We start from the raw sequence: 15,983 nt of genomic DNA on the forward strand, positions 1-15,983 counted from the left end.
GGGTTGGAGAAGATTCGCCCTCGAATCTTAGCCGTGGTCTTCAGTTTCAAAACTTTGTCCATGATAACCAAACTTTTCTTTTTCTTTCCTCTTAACCTTCTTCCAATAATAAAATTCTTCACGTGCAAAATAATAATGAAACACTTCATCAATGTTGACTTTGGCATGAGGATGTACCATGTGTATCAGGAAGAACCGTGCTAACCTTATTCTCCACGAGATAGCAAAACATATTTTCAATTGTGCTTCGTTTTGTGTAAGCCCAAATAAACGTTTGATTTTTCAAATTGCTGCACTCGACGAGACCAAACCAATTATCTTGGAGAGAAAGTTCATCTCTCCGGCTGTCCATCTTGTCACACAACTCATTGTCTCTGTCTCGAATCCGACCTTCATCATCATAGACATCAAAAATCGGATCTCCAACAATCTTTATATAGACGGTTTCTTCACTTTCGACGAACAGAGTTGCCATGATTCCAGAATCGAGTTTTTATTAAGAAACCAAAACACCAGCTCTGATACCACCTGATGTAGCGGAAGCTTTATAGGATAGGACTAGAGATCCGTTGATTCTTAGAATACCCGGAAAACTAGGATAATCACAAGGATCTTATTTAGTCTAAGAATGCCTAAAATCAATGTCTTCTTAAATTCGTTGAGATCACCTATGATCTACCAAAAACAAGGAACAAAAGAGAAAAATCTCAACTTTTATTAATAATCAATCAACTGAATACAAACTTAAGTCTAGACGGCTATATATAAAAACACCCTAAAACCCTAAAAAAATAAAGATAATTATCTAATATTAATAAAACAAATAATAAGATATTTGGAAATATTCCAAATATTTATCTACATCACAAGGACTCTGGATTCATGATGTTCTTTGACAATTGACGAAGAAGAAGGAGAGGGTTTGGTAAAATTAGGTTTAGAGAATTGGGGAAAGTAAATTTGAGATTCAAAAGTGATGTTGGAGACGACTTTTTGAAAAAATAAATTTGATGGAATTTCTTTTTAAAATGATTTTATGACTTAGTTAGAGTTGGTAAAGTTATCGGTTAGTTAGAGCTAAAAAAGTGTAGTTGAAGGCATGTAGTGTCTCCACCGACAAGTGTCTCACTGTGCAATTGAAAAGGGATAATGTGTGATAATGTAAAATAATCATCTTTAGAACACTAAAACATTAATAAATGTATCTGAGTGTGACTAAGGCCATAATACTAAAGGCACATGAGTATTACCGGCTCTGTTCCCGGACGAAAAATTTTCTAAAGTATTCACGCATATTAAAAATATAATAAATGTTTACAGTTGAATTTATTATTTATTTTATTATACATTTTCTAATAAATATCATCCAATAGTATTTAGTATTTAACTAATTTAAATATTTTCAATTAATGTTTCTTAAAAGTATACAACATTTCAATATTAACTACTAAAAGTATTTTAAAATTTAAAAAAATGTATGGAACAAAAAAATAAATATAGAAAATCTTATACTTTCAGGCCGGAGAGTATTGATTAATGACACTACATTGGGCCAATAAAACCCACTACTTTACTTTGGTCTTTAAGGCCCTTTAATGTAAGAAACGAAGCGTTTTCATTGTTATGGATTGTCGAGGGAGAGCTGAAACGGCCCTTTAATGTAAGAAAACGCGAAGCCTTTCAACTCTCTCTCTCTCTCTCACTCAGAGGGTCTTTTAGCCCTAAGACTTGGCGTCGACTCAGCCGAACTGTGTTGATCCTTTCCTTCAGGTAATGTCTCGTTTTCCCTTCGTTTTCTATGAGAAAATGCTGCGAAACCTCTAAAAATAGAAAATCCAAGCTCGGATTGATTTGATTCCGTCGTATTAGATTGGCTTTTGATTCAAATGTTCTTACAACAGGATCGTGGTTATGGCTTGCTTGCGTGGTATCTCGAAGAGAGTTAATCTCTTACAGAGACGAGTTTACCCAACGTGTGGTCATCTAATCAGTGATGATAGAGATGAAACTAAACCAAGTTCTGATACAATGATTCGTAAAGTCTTTGCCTTTAATGGGGCTAACACGCTTACCTCAATGTTTATGGAGAGGCAATGTGCTGGTCCGTTGGGTCTTGGATTGTCTTCTTGTCGGTTTATGAGCTCTACTACTACACCACCGGAATGGTCTGATAAAGTTGATGGTATCGACTTTGTTGCGCCTGAAGTTGTTCCTGATCAAATCGTTGAAGCTGTGACGACGACAAGCCAAGCTGTTGTTCCTGCTGTTAATGAGGTTGCTATTGCAGCTGCGGATTCTGCTTTCCCTGTTGCTGCTTTGCAGCATTTGATTGATGGTGTTCATTCCTTTACTGGTTTGAACTGGTATGTATACACCTATAGTTTCTCAAGCTCGTGTTTCTGTTTTGTATGTGTCCTCTGTAAGCTCTTTTTTTTTTCGTTTTCTTTTCAGGTGGGCTTCGATAGCTTTGACTACTGTGCTCATTCGTGGAGTTACAGTTCCCATTCTCTTGAATCAACTCAAGGCTACTTACAAACTCAATGTCAGTTCTGAGTGTATTTTTTTTCTTACATTGTTAGGATATATGCCTCTTTTTGCACTCTTGTGTTTCATCTATCATGTTCTTGCAGCTTCTGAGGCCTCAACTTGAGGAGTTAAGACAAGAGATGGGCACTAAGGTACAAGCTGTTTCCTCCTCCTTTTCTTTACTTGTTCTTTCTGTGCACGTGACCGTTTGTGAGTGTGTCTCATTGTTCAAGGCCATTATTCTTGACCTCTATTCTGTTATAGAGGTAGGTTATGATGACATTTTGCGTGTTGTTATTTTCTTAGGGTACGGATCCTGAAGCCATGGCAGAAGGCCAAAGACGGATGCAGTTATTGTTTAAACAGTAAGTCCAATTTTTTATTTTGTCTCGTAAAAGTACAGCTAGTTTCCTCCTTTGCTGATAACTGTTTTTGGTGGATTGGCTTTAGGCATGGTGTAACTCCGTTTACACCCCTCAAAGGACTTATTATTCAAGGTCCCATCTTCATCAGCTTTTTCTTCGCTGTAAGATTAGTTTGATCTCACTTGACTCTCATCATTGTTTTTCTATGCTTTCGCTGATTGATGCTTTTGTCTACATACAGATCAGGAACATGGCCGAGAAAGTACCGTCATTTAAAACCGGTGGAACTCTCTGGTTTACTGATCTCACCACTGCAGATACTACATATATCTTGCCACTTCTCACCGCCATCACTTTCATAATTATGGTGGAGGTAGGAGCACATTACAAGTCGTTATCTTCAGACCTAATATATATTGAAAGCAAGTCTTGTATTGTTTTTTTGTCTGTAGTCGAACATGCAGGAAGGTATGGAAGGGAATCCAGTAGCTGGAACTATGAAGAAATTCTCAAGAATCATTGCCTTTCTATCTATTCCAATTCTGATGGGCATTGAGAAGGTAACGATTACTCTCCCACTGTTCACTATTTCATGTTGATAATAAGCAATGAGTTTTTTTTATGGGCAGGCATTGTTCTGTTACTGGCTCACTTCAAACCTGTTTACTCTTGGGTATGGATTAGGCAAGTCCCCTCCCCTCTCTCTTTCCCACAGAGTCTTGAGACGTGAGATAGTTTTGATGTGACATATTGTGTATATAATGTGTGCAGCACTAAGGCGTCCTGATGTGAGGAAGCTCTTGAATCTCCCGGATGCTGTCACCTCTTCTTCCACCGGGCAGCCAAAGCCACCTTCGCCTATGCCGTTTTCCTTTGAGCAGCCAAAAGACCAAAGTGTTGTTGGTCATGAAGATCCTCCTATGTCTTCCTCCGAAGATCCTTCTGTGTCTTCCTCTGAGTCATCTTCCAGTGTTCCAGAGAGAAGAATTTCAAGGAGTTCAGTGCTGAATCAGAGAATCAGAACTCTGGAGAGACAACTCAAAGACCAAAAGAAGAAGAAGTGAGGAACTCTCTCTTTTTTTTCATGTTCAGGTTGTTTTGCTTGAAAACTGGCCGAGATAGATGAAGGGATTAAAGGTTTTGAATATTGAAGGCAACAATCAAGACATATGGATCTCACTATCTTATATACATTCAGTCTCATTGCTTACATCACATGTATGTGTTACCTAACGAGGTCCTCTTCTTCACTCGAACAGCATGCAACTAGAGATATACGGATGCTTGGAAATGATACGTACTTTGTACAATATGGCTAATACTTGCTAATCCAGAGCTCTGTCTATTGAAATGTTTAACAGGCTTCTGGCAACTCTCTCAAGTCTTAAACTGTGCTTGATCATTCGTTTTACCTGTGCATTACTGACTGTAGAGCTGACGACAACTGTGTGCCGCCAATACAACTTGCAATCATATAGCTGCGCGTTTGTTCTACCAAACTTCGTCCCATATCTTTGATGGTGTCACGAACTTTGCTACAATAACAAAAGGATAAAACTATTACTAATAAACCATGACCCTCATCTTGAGAACAATATGGCATTCCTCGTGACATTACCTCTGCTGTTGATCAATACCAGTCAATTCTTCTTCTAGAAATCCCATCTACTTCAGAAGAACCATAACTCTCAATTTCTTCCGCTACTGTCCATGGCAAAGGACTCAAAAGGATCCAAACCGGAAAGGGTAGCATCGAGAACACCAATTATCTGTGTAAAATATTTTTAGCAAACACAAAAAAAAAAGAACATCATATCAGCAAAAGTCCAAAGACTAGTTGACACTTGCCTCTTTTGAGAAAAGAGATGGAATAGATTGCAGAGCTGCCCGTTCTCACTTCTCTCCGGACAAAATCCTGAAGTTGATATAAACTTTAAATACTTATAAGTTTCACAGTACTTCAAACACTATACACACTTCCAAATTCTAATAAAAAACGTGGCTTACAAAACAGGTTTTTTTTTTGTTAAGTAAAAAAATATCACATTACTTATAATAATTTAAAATATCTTTTATACGTATCACATTACTTCAATAATTTTTGGATATAAAACCTATCTATTTAGGAAAAATATTTATGCAACACTTTTATCATATCCACACATTCGTAAACAAAATATTTAATTGAAATTGATATAAGAAACTAATATTTATAGTTAAAGATGTCTATATATTATCTAGTTAACTAATCTATTTTTTGTTCAAATAAAGTTTTTATAAAATTACACTATTAACAGAAGAAAACCACACAGAAGATATATTATTTCATGCAAACAATTTTTATTCACAACTAATATCAAAAAAATATGGTGAAAATATAAACATTTATTAATGGCAGTATTATATAAACCAGCTTATATAACACTAAAAATAGTATAAAATATTTTGTAATTATTTTATCAAGTAAACAATTTCTGTATCACTATAAAAATGAAAATAGCAGTGCATGGCACGGATCCTGATTGACTATATAATGCTATATTACTTTGAAAAAAACTAACAGCATTTTAGTATTTTACACGATAGTTTATAAAATATTATCAAATCATGGAATTTTAATTTTAAACATATATATAAATATAAATATAAATAATTCGCCCAATTATTAAAACATGAACGGAACCGAAGTAAGTTAAGATTTAAACCGTTTCCTAAACTTTTAAATCCGAAAACGCACAAGACCAAGCCAAACCAAAAAAAAAGGGCCAGGTACGTAACAACCTATTACAGCCCATCAAACTCTTCGAATTCCGTTCTAGTCGTACGCATTGAGCTTTTAATTCCATTCCGTTAATTGGCAATATACTAGTACTATAAAGCAAAAACTGTATTCATCAGAAAGATAAAGAAACGAAAAGGTTATTGTTGAAGAAGGCTTTGATCTTATATCGTTATGGAGTGTAACTCAAGCGATTTAAATGTTTCGAGGCAAAAGAGGCAACGAACAGAGGAGGACAAAACACGCTCTGCGATGCTTGATTTTAGTGTTCTTGATTGCCTATTTGCATGGAGCCACTCAGTATTCCTATATTCCAAGTTACGTTTCAAATATTGAATTTTTTTTTCTTTTGGATTACATTTGGGTTTCTTGCATGTGATATCTATTTCTTTTCTCAGATATAAATTAAAGTGGAAAATATTATGTGAGATTTTATTTCTTGAATACAGATTTGAATGTTAATTCATTGGATTTGTATTTCAGTGTGATAATGGACATTTGGCTTGCTCCTCCTGCTGTCCCAAATTGAAAAATAAGTGCCCTTCATGTGCTCTTCCTGTTGGCCACAGTCGATGCAGAGCAATGGATACTCTTCTTAAATCCGTTTTCCTCCCATGCCAAAACGCCAAATACGGGTGCATCGAAACTGTAGCTTTCGAGAAAGAACCAACACATGAAAAGAACTGCACTTTTGCTGAGTATTGCTGCTGCCCTGTACGATACTGCAATTACGCTGGCTCGTACATTGATCTCTACCGTCACTACGTGTCTTCTTTTCACCTGTATTGGCAAATATTTAATGAGTTCTGTATTGGCATTTCATGTGGTATCAAGATGAACATCAGTGGTAAGATATTTATTCAAAGGGCAACTTATTGTTTGCAGTGCAATGTTTCAGGGAGCCGTTTGGGGTGTACGTTACTGTAAGCTGCATTGCACCATCTATTCAAGAAGTTGGACAGTTTTCATATCGTCTCGTCTACACTGTGGATGGACAGACTATGACTTACAAATCATCAGAGATGAAGAAGATTAGGGAAGTGAGCTTACAAACCCCTCAAGATAACTATATGTTGATTCCTCACAGTTTATTGCGTGGTGAATCGTTGGAAATGAGGCTTTGCATCAAGATGTTGAACAAAGAGTAACACAGCTAAGAGGGATATGAAAGGTTCTTTTTTGCTTTTATTCTCTTATGTGAACTCTATCTAGTATCTGGTCTTATGTGAACTTCATCTATCTGGTATGTTTTATTTTGCCTGGCCGTTGTAGTTGGCTTCTTAGTTAGAGGGATATAGAAGGTCCCTCTGGTTTATAAGATCGGATTCAGTTGCTGTAGTCCATTACGTATAATGAGCACAATAGTTTTTATATGTGGATATTTCTTTGATGCTCAGATGAACAACTGTGACAATTTGTTTAGCTCCTTGTGAATATAGTGAGGAAGAACTATTGTTAGAGCATGATTAATGGAAGTTCTTAGGAGTGGAATTCTTAGCGTAATTTAAGAATCGGTTATTAACTTTAACAAAGAAAAATATTAAAAACCGGTTATTAAATAAGTATTTAAGAACCGGTTCTTAACCTTTTTCTTTGTTAAAGTTAAGAACCGGTTCTTAAATTACGTTAAAAACCCCACCCCCAAGAACCCCATTAATCATGGTCTTAGAGGCTCAGTGTTAATGGTACTGTTTGATGCGCTGAAAGTCTGAACCATCTGCTCAAGAACAATGGAAGTTCTCGTATTGGTTTTATTTTTGACTCATAAGTTCTCCACCCCGTAGTCGGCATAAGTGAAGAGGATTCTCGAAGTGAGCTCTCAGAGCCCTGAAGAGAATTCATATTGAATTTCTCATATTGATTTTATATTCATTGAATATATGTCACCTCCAACCATTTTTAGTATATACTGCCCTCAGTTTTAGTTGACGTACACTGTTTTTACTAATTATAAAGAAGGTTGTTACTTCTGTATTACCAGTCCAATAATTTGTTACAGCTAATCTTTAGAAATTGTTAAATCAGGAAGTGAAGAGACTTCTTTACGCCCTCAAGAGAGTTTGTTCGAAGATTATTGTGTGCTATAGTTGAAAAGATGTAGCGTTGCATTTTATTCAAAAAGTCAAAGATCATCAAGTACAATGTGATGAAGATAATTTTACCCTTACGGATTAAGTTGCTCCCAGTATTAGATTTAGTTCTTATTGGGCCTAGTAAGAATCTAACGTTTTTATTAGGCCCATTAATGTCACACAAACCAATTTACACAAATTGACTCCTCTTTTTTGTCTCTTTCACAAAAGTTGACTTAAATAGCTAAATCGCGTAGCTTCGCTGTTGACAGAAAGAAAAAGAAATAAAAGGTGTTAACAATAGAGTTCCCCTTCGAGAAATTCATTTCAGATATTTTTCTCTTCACCGGATCTCGAGATCAGCCAACGATGGCCGCCGACGGAATATTCCGATGCATCTTCGAAGGCTGTATCTCAGGTCTCGATTCCGGCATCGAGAGGCGTCCTTACCACAAAAACTGCGATTGCGCGCTTCACGGGAAAAGTAAAAATCAGCGGCGGAAGTCTTGCCGACGCCACGGAAGCTCGGAGAGCATCTCGTTCCCGATGCGGCGGTCATGGAGCGAAGGCAACGTCCTGGCGATGAATTTCCCGTCTTCTTCTTCGAATCTCCAGTCTCTTTCTTCGTCTTCTTCTCTCACAACTTTGGCATCGCTGGCCGATTCGCCGGTGGATACTACTGCTGCGTTGGAGGATCCGAGCAGATCTCATCATCAGTTGGGATGGACGATTGCCGAAGGTGAAGATGTTTGAATGGCGGTTATTTCCACATCTATGGTTGTTTTTAACTGCCATTCTCCATGGTTTGATTTAAGTATGTGAGCCTTGCTGTTTTCTCTTGTATGATGATGACGACCACGATTATTCCCACATTTTGCATTCTTTTTAACTAGTTGAATTCTTTTGCAATATTTGCCACAAATTCCTTATTTTAATCTTTACTCTTTGTTGCTCAAAAAAGAACAAAAAAATCTTTTAATCTTTAAACAAGAAAATAGATCTACACTCCATGTAAGCATTATATATGTTTGTCAAAATTAGTGGCATTGATTGTAACTGTTACAATACTAAAACTTATTATTCAGACGAGCAGGATCCAAGTATTTATGAATGATCCAACACTTTATACAATTAACCATGAGGTTGTTCATTGATTCTTTCTTTCACTCGACAAATGGTATGAACCATGAACTATATCAATACAGACCCACGTGGAAGTAAACGGTCACACTCCTTCTATCTCTTTGCTTGCATATTCTGATTTCCAAACAAACATGATGAAAGCAGAGAGAGAGAGAGACTATGTTAGTATCAAGGTCAAACACACTTCACTTCACTTGGGATTTTGGGATATTCTCGAGAGCTTCGCTGGAGAAATCTTTCCCGGGCTGGCGCACTTGCTCGTGTGGAAGACCCTTCACTGTTGCTCTCTCCCCATCTTCTTTCTTCTTCTTCTTCTTCTTCTTGTCTTGTTTTCTCAGCTTCTCCTTCTTTCTCCTTACTCTTCTTCTCCATCGTTCTTACCACTTCCCCAAATGCCTCATGTCTTCTCTTTCTCTCATACTTATATCAACTAAAACAAGGATGATGAACAAAAAGATGATGCCACGTTTCAGCTGGGCGGCACAACGTTTAGCCACATCACACATCACACGTAGAATTAGAAAGCATCTACACGTGTTGTCGCCTTGTCGGCCAAGCCTTTGACCACGGTCCACGAGAGCATAGGTAGTGAGCATCCACCGTAGAGGTGAAGAGCTTTGGTCTACAGGGGCCTTCGTCTAAGTGAGCTTGGATCCCGAATGATACTGATATTTAACATCTGAAAAGAAGAATCTACGTGAACTAGTCTTAACTGTGAATCGATTTATGTTATATCTTTCTTCGGAAGCTCTCGTCAATCTGCTTTTTGTAATGTGCTCTTATTAGTTGTAAGGTGGTTTGCTTGTGTGACAAGTTTCGAGTTTCCCAGTTTCATTGCTTAATCACAGAGACAGACATGCATAAACGTTAGTAAGAGAAAGCTACTGTAAACACTGAAATTGTCTTTTAACAGGAAATATGTCACAGTGAAATCAACAAAAACAACTTGCACATGTCCAAAGAATGACACAGATTAACAAAAGCCACCATATTCATATAGAGGCAAACCAAGAGTATATGTACCATAGTTTCAAGTTAAGAGAACGATTCACACATGAACCACCTCATCAAGATGGTAGTCCATCACATCAGACAAGGCTTCCATGAATGTAGCCTCGCTCGTCTCGGGAAGCACCGCTTCTTGAGCTTCCTCTACCATCTCCTCCACTAGAGATTTCTTGGCCAGAGTTTCTCTACACATCATGTTCCCAATCTCAAATGCTGTCAACCCTCTTTCTGCTCCTTTCTTCAGTAGCATCGTTGAGATTCTGAGTGTTCGAGCCGTTTCCGATGGCATTTTCCAGCCATGGAACTTGAGGAGGCTGATATCTTCCTCCGCGTCCAGTGATCTTATGTAGTCCAGTGTCTCGGAAGAGTATGGTTTCCGAGCTTGTGACCAGTAAAGCCACTCGAACGTGCAATCCTCAAACTGTTGCAAGAAAATTAAATCAGTTTCATGTGGCAATGTCGTAATAAAGATAAAGACAACTTACGCTTTCAGGCAAGCTGTATCCATGATCAATTGGAATCAGAACAATCTTTCCGTTCTCGTCCTTTCTCATTAAAATGTTTCCACCATGCCTATCTGCATTGGCCAGTCTAATATCCAGAACAGATATCTTGTGAACTTCCTCTACTGGAAATGAAGCTGGACCCATATCCTCGCAGCTGCCATCGTTCTCGGTAAACATCTGAAGTGATCCAATCTTGGTTTTGATTCCATTGGGATGGTTAAAACCGGGATGCAGACATTCAATCATAGTCGTGGGAGGCACACCAGCAAAGCCTCTCTCTTCACCACACATAGATCTGCGTCCACTCTTGGGATGATCCAATATGTAAGCAGCAACTTCCCTCAACGCACCTTCTCCAACCTTTGTTCCTTTCTTCAAACCTTCACCGTTTGGCGAAAGTGGCAGTCCGTGTGGATTGTTCTCAGCTGTTGGCTCCTCATCGATAGGCTTAAACACACCAACATATTTGTTCCCGGATGAGCCCTGCATGAAATAAGCTCCACCTGTTCCCTCTCTTGACCTCACCGGAGGATTCCCACTTCTTAGTCCATCAGAAGCAGAGCTAACCATATCTTTAACCACTTCAGGCAAGTTCGCCTTGGGATTAACTATAACCGGCTCCAAAGAGAAGTCATTCAAAAGCTGCTTCATTGGCTGCACAATACCATCAGCAGCTTCAATAACTCTCTTGACATCAACTTGCGGAGGAGCAACAATAGACAGCTCAAAGTTCTTCTCCACAGGCTTAGCCCTAACTTTAGCAGATCTCCTGACAAGCAAATGCAAAACAGCGTCACTGTTCCTACAAATGTCGTTAACAAGACTCTGGTCCTCGAGCTTCTCACCTTCGTAAAGCACCTCGGAATCAACAAAGTCCCCACCTTTCTGCTTCGAAATCTGCTTCTTCACATACCCAATGTTCCTCCCTCTCTCAACGTGAAACCTACAGTGCTTCCCACAAGTGGTCTTGACATCAAGAACCTGGAGATCAGAGACCTTGACAACCAAATGAAGAACGTTGCCATCACTCACGCCGTAGTCACGCATGTTGGAGTTGCTCCTCGCTAGCTCTCGTCCACCGAAAACTAGCTTCTGGTTCCTCACTACAAACCCGCGATACGACTGGATCCGGAGCTTAACGGACTCGATGGAATCGGATTCGAGCACTCGCATTGGTATCAGAGTTCCGGGGAGTGTCAGGTAGATCAAAATGGTCTCGTCAGGGAGGGAATCAGCACAGGAATTGGCATGGACGAGAGGCATCATCGATGGCTCGTTACGTACCGGGCTTAACGTAACATCAGCTGATGACATCTTTCAAGGATTCGATAAAGCTACGAACTTTGCTAATATAGAAATACAACAAACCGACGCGATAATAACTAAAATTCACAAATCCATCGCTTCTTCTTCTTGCAATAAACCCTAGAAATCAAATCCAATTGATCAGGGATTGATCGGTCGGCGAGCAAATCTAAAAATCGAGAAGAAGCAAAACGGTGACGTATCATGAAAGGGAGTGGATTCTTACCAGAAGGAAAGAATCAAAGAGCGAAGGAGGACGCGACACGGAGCTTTAAGGAGGATCCAATTATAGCAAAGTCTGTGAGTTAGGGTTCGATACTTCGATCAATGGCAGCTAGAGAAACAAGGGTCATAGACTTTAGAGAGAGAGAGAGAGAGAGGTTTTTTGAAAAGGGAGAAGGGTATGGATTACACGTGTCGCCACCTAGTTTGCGTAGATGACGCGTATTACACAAAAATTTACTCTTTTAATTGTCAAAGGTGTCGGCGATTATTATATTTGTTCTTATATTCCATTTCTTACCATATGTGTCGCGGTTGATTATTCTTTTAACCTTGGAGTGGTAAGCAAGTCAGTGATTTGGGAATAAGATCGTAATTATATCACCGTTTAGGATGATAACTATTAGTATTGGAGATAAGATCGTAATTTTCCAGTTAACAGAAATGCCACTTGTTTGGGCCTTGTTAAGTTTTAGATTTGGGCCTTTTATTATTTTCTCTATAATTATTATTCAATATTTTCCCCTACCATTTGGGATTTGTTCTCTTCTTCAGCAGAAAATACAGAATCTTCTTTCTCGCTCTCCATAGATGATTTTTGAGTGACAAACCGAGTCCTTAAAGACGCTAAAAACAAGCTTGTATATTCCTGAAGAAGGTAGATAATCATGAGCATAAAGTCTAACTGAACTTTATGCATGAGACCAAGACCATTGCCAACTAGTTTGTTTTTTTCCGAGCCATATTGGATATGTTCTTAATTACATTTTTTTTTTTGGAAGGAGTGATTCGTTTAAGAACGAAAGAGGGAGGCTTGTGGATGAGTTGAGAAGCTCAGCCCACTATACAGTCGAGAAACTGAAAACCGTATCGAGTAAATCCGACGCTCTAGAGCTAGAGCTAGAGCATGTATCATGAATCTTTAAGGTCAATAGATGTTGGGGGTTCAGAACGTGGCTCATACGATAAACACCATAGAAACTCAGAGAGCGTATCTCAACAAACCAAATAAATCTATGAATCAGAGGATGGGATTGGTTTTTTGCGGGGGATAAGCTCAACTCAACTCAACGTTTCAGCTGTGGAACACTGATCAAACTTACTTCTTTACAGTCTCATGTATCTCTTCCGACCTGTTGAAAGTCCCCATCGCCTTTGTACAAGATCACACCAATAAAGCATCACAAATTCAACATAATATATACCCCAGAGAAACCTGAGATCACATATTTGATGAAATTGCAAAAAAAAGAAAGACCAGAACTGAGAAAACTTCTCTTTTATTCAATCCAAAGAGAGATTCTTAATATCCCTTTCAAACACACTTAGAATTCCACTTAAAGCCTTACACAAACTGAATCAAACAGAGCAAACTTGGAAGGTTAAAGATGCCATTGCACCAATGTTCTTTATTCATTAAAAGATAACAAGAAGGGGCTTTATCTCACTAGATGATCGAGTTCATGAGACCCCCCAAAAGATGATTCCTTGCTCAGAAGAAAAGAAACACGATGACATCTTTGATAACGATGATCTGGAACAAGCCCAGAGAGATCACCATCAGATTCCTGGTCATCTCCTGATGAACATAATCCGCCAAAACTTCTTCCATTCCTGCATTTATGTGAAACAGAACAGGGATCTTCCGTACGAGAGATGCGTTACTGTAACCTCGAGACGATGGCAGACGAGCAAATTTGGCGAGATCAGATTTCCCAAGAGAACGATTCCCGGAGTCCGGTTTCAGTTTCTGGGTTAGGGAAAATGGGATCGAAGAGATTTCTCTCCCGATTGGGTTTCTCACGGCGGCGGATGGGGAGGAGATGTTACTCACCGAGAAAGGTAACGCCTTTGAGAGGGAGAGGTTGTGGGTTTGGCGGTGGAGACCGAGGATAGAGCGGCGGAGAGACATCGCGGCGTAGGAGAGATTCCAACTCCACTGTTCTTGAAACTGGATCCGATCGGAGAAAGAAACAAGCCCTAAGCCGAGTGATCGATCAGAACAGAGGAGAAGAAGCGAAGTAGTTGGGCTTTTAGGATGGGCTTTCTAGAAGCCCAAAACTGATCGTGAGATGATCAAGTATACATTAGAATGTTTCGAGGAGTTTTTTTCTTTTTTTGGGTAAAATGTTAATATTATTTTCGATTTTTTTTCACATTGTTGCAAGCAACTTATTACACTGAAATATAAACAACAATAACACAACTCAAAGAAGTAAATAACAAGACCTTTCAAAGAGGTCTATAAGATGAAAAATAAAGTTGTAGAAGCGATGGGCCGGGTGGAGGCGATGCTAAGAATGATAGGAGCCGGTCACAGTAAAGTTATCTAGAGCCAAATGGATGCCACTCGAACTTTTTGACACAGACGTGAAGATGTGAGTATTTCTTTCCTTCCATATAAGGTAGATGATCGACTGGAAGATGAGCTTTAGGTGAACAACTTCATCACTGTTGTTTCGGCTGTTATAAGAGATTATCTTAACTGCTGCTGCGTGTAGGTCTAATGGTGGATTTTCCCTGATCTGAGAAGAAAACCCCTCTTAGGTAGCTGAGGAAAAGCTGCACTTGAAAAACAAGTAGTAGTGCGTTTCCAACGCATATGAACACAACACACACTCACATGCAACATTTAGGTCCCAATGACGAGGTCTATCTTTGTAGGAAGACGTCGTAATAAATCCATCCATGGTAACTTCGTCGTAACACAAGTGTCGACGTAGCTTCGTCGTCTCATAAATTCGTCGTAATAGAAAAAAGCGCGGGTTTGGTAAATTCGCCGAAACAATTTTCGTCGAGACAGTCTATCTTTTGTAAGAAGACTGATATCTATGTTTCCAAACAATTTTCATTTATATTGTTATCTATGTTTCCAAATAGTACCAAATTGTACTTAAGTTTTAATAATATAGAAGATATTTTGTTTTATTGAAAATTGAACTTTCAAAATTTTTATATTTGACTAAACTAAATAAGGTAATAATATATTTAAAAATTGTTTTATATCTCTTATTATAAAAGAGTGTTTTCTTCCGTCCGGTGCTGCCACCTAAAATCAAGGTCAGAAAATCGCTGCTTGAAGAGACGACACATGTCCTTTTCATCGAAACGCACGGGTTCATTAAGCTTTGAATACAATTGATTTTGGCTTTGCGTATGGGCTTAGGCTTTAAGCCCTAAACCGTCGTCTTCTCGAAATAGGGTTAAGCTGTAGTCTTCTATCTACGCGATTAACAAGCTCGAGCAACAATGGTGATCAAATCAAGCCAGCCGAATCGTCCTCGAGAACCTTGGTATCAAGCCAGCCGAATCACCCTCGAGGTCCAAACCCTGATTTTTCAGAAAATTTCCTCTGTTAAATCTCTCTCACACTCTTTGATAATGGCTTCTTTCGCAGATTCATCTATCTGAATTGAAGGCGGGAAAATGCATGTAGCGTGTTGAGGCAAGGCTTTTGCGTTTCTTGGAATCCCAAAATGTTAAGAAGCACTGCTGATAGTTTTGTACAATCACTTGAGATTTCGCATTTTGGTGACAAAGGTCTATACTGGTAGACTGGTAGTAGAAGAAAGTTTGCGGTTATACAGAGAAAGAGCAAATGGAAATTTGTTTCTGAAGTTCTGTTTGAGAGAGGTTATTATGTTTCTCCTCAGCAATGTGAGGATAAGTTTAATGATTTTAATAAGCGGTTTAAGAAGCTTAATGAGAATAGATTGAATCTGCATCATGACCTTGCTCTGCAGCATTCAGTAAAGCTAGCGTTTAGAAACATAGATGATCAAGAGAATGATGATTTTAGGAATCATCAACTTGAAAGACGCACAAGTAGAAAAAAATAGACAAAATCCAATATCTGACTTGTTTATTGTTTTGGGCCTTTTGAACAATCAAGCTGCTCGGCTTTGGAGCACTCAAGAATCTACTTTGCAACAATAGTAATCAGATTAACACATCTCGGGTTCTCTCCATTTTTCTCATCAATGATGAATGTTCTTATTTTGTCTGCTTTTGGGTTTGCTGCTGTGCAGATGGTTGAAAAACTTTACAAAGCTTTAAA

The 15,983-nt window shown here is 38.6% G+C and overlaps 4 protein-coding genes and 1 pseudogene across 6 annotated transcripts; 3 read left to right on the top strand and 2 right to left on the bottom strand.

Annotated features, from left to right (window-relative positions):
* The first annotated feature begins 1,683 nt into the window (after positions 1-1,683).
* Positions 1,684-4,106, top strand: LOC106328685 (mitochondrial inner membrane protein OXA1-like). The gene is made up of 10 exons (XM_013767175.1): positions 1,684-1,770; positions 1,902-2,363; positions 2,452-2,542; positions 2,631-2,678; positions 2,833-2,891; positions 2,977-3,052; positions 3,133-3,264; positions 3,344-3,451; positions 3,521-3,575; positions 3,663-4,106. Exons 2-10 carry the CDS (start codon positions 1,912-1,914, stop codon positions 3,953-3,955), a joined length of 1,314 nt encoding a protein of 437 aa, XP_013622629.1. The 5' UTR covers positions 1,684-1,770; positions 1,902-1,911; the 3' UTR covers positions 3,956-4,106.
* Positions 4,107-5,844: 1,738 nt separating this feature from the next.
* Positions 5,845-6,818, top strand: LOC106329976 (annotated as a pseudogene).
* Positions 6,819-7,995: 1,177 nt separating this feature from the next.
* On the top strand, positions 7,996-8,653 carry LOC106335125. The gene has a single exon (XM_013773558.1). It carries the CDS (start codon positions 8,112-8,114, stop codon positions 8,493-8,495), a length of 384 nt encoding a protein of 127 aa, XP_013629012.1. The 5' UTR covers positions 7,996-8,111; the 3' UTR covers positions 8,496-8,653.
* On the bottom strand, positions 8,524-12,073 carry LOC106335124 (phosphatidylinositol 4-kinase gamma 4). Of its 3 annotated transcripts, XM_013773556.1 has the most exons (4): positions 11,931-12,073; positions 10,379-11,824; positions 9,909-10,314; positions 8,524-9,722 (listed from the first exon to the last, which is right to left on the bottom strand). In XM_013773556.1, the coding sequence occupies exons 2-3, from the start codon at positions 11,711-11,713 to the stop codon at positions 9,934-9,936; spliced, it is 1,716 nt and encodes a 571-aa protein (XP_013629010.1). In that variant the 5' UTR covers positions 11,714-11,824; positions 11,931-12,073; the 3' UTR covers positions 8,524-9,722; positions 9,909-9,933. The 3 variants fall into 3 exon arrangements, with proteins under 3 accessions (XP_013629010.1, XP_013629009.1, XP_013629011.1); XM_013773555.1 differs by lacking the exon at positions 8,524-9,722 and having other exon boundaries at positions 9,753-10,314; XM_013773557.1 differs by lacking the exons at positions 8,524-9,722; positions 11,931-12,073 and having other exon boundaries at positions 9,753-10,314; positions 10,379-11,920.
* Positions 12,074-13,190: 1,117 nt separating this feature from the next.
* Positions 13,191-13,919, bottom strand: LOC106331401 (succinate dehydrogenase subunit 4, mitochondrial-like). The gene has a single exon (XM_013769748.1). It carries the CDS (start codon positions 13,836-13,838, stop codon positions 13,419-13,421), a length of 420 nt encoding a protein of 139 aa, XP_013625202.1. The 5' UTR covers positions 13,839-13,919; the 3' UTR covers positions 13,191-13,418.
* Positions 13,920-15,983: the final 2,064 nt, after the last annotated feature.

This window comes from Brassica oleracea, chromosome C3 (genome assembly GCF_000695525.1).
Source record: "Brassica oleracea var. oleracea cultivar TO1000 chromosome C3, BOL, whole genome shotgun sequence".
Classification (NCBI taxonomy): Eukaryota; Viridiplantae; Streptophyta; class Magnoliopsida; order Brassicales; family Brassicaceae; genus Brassica; species Brassica oleracea.

Coding starts and splice junctions, on each gene's coding strand:
- LOC106331401 (XM_013769748.1), bottom strand. CDS start 13,838: ATGTCTCTCCGCCGCTCTATCCTCGGTCTCCACCGCCAAACCCACAAC.
- LOC106328685 (XM_013767175.1), top strand. CDS start 1,912: ATGGCTTGCTTGCGTGGTATCTCGAAGAGAGTTAATCTCTTACAGAGA. Junction 2,892..2,976: donor ATGCAGTTATTGTTTAAACA/GTAAGTCCAATT, acceptor GATTGGCTTTAG/GCATGGTGTAACTCCGTTTA. Junction 3,265..3,343: donor CTTTCATAATTATGGTGGAG/GTAGGAGCACAT, acceptor TTTTGTCTGTAG/TCGAACATGCAGGAAGGTAT.
- LOC106335125 (XM_013773558.1), top strand. CDS start 8,112: ATGGCCGCCGACGGAATATTCCGATGCATCTTCGAAGGCTGTATCTCA.
- LOC106335124 (XM_013773556.1), bottom strand. CDS start 11,713: ATGTCATCAGCTGATGTTACGTTAAGCCCGGTACGTAACGAGCCATCG. Junction 10,315..10,378: donor GATACAGCTTGCCTGAAAGC/GTAAGTTGTCTT, acceptor TTCTTGCAACAG/TTTGAGGATTGCACGTTCGA.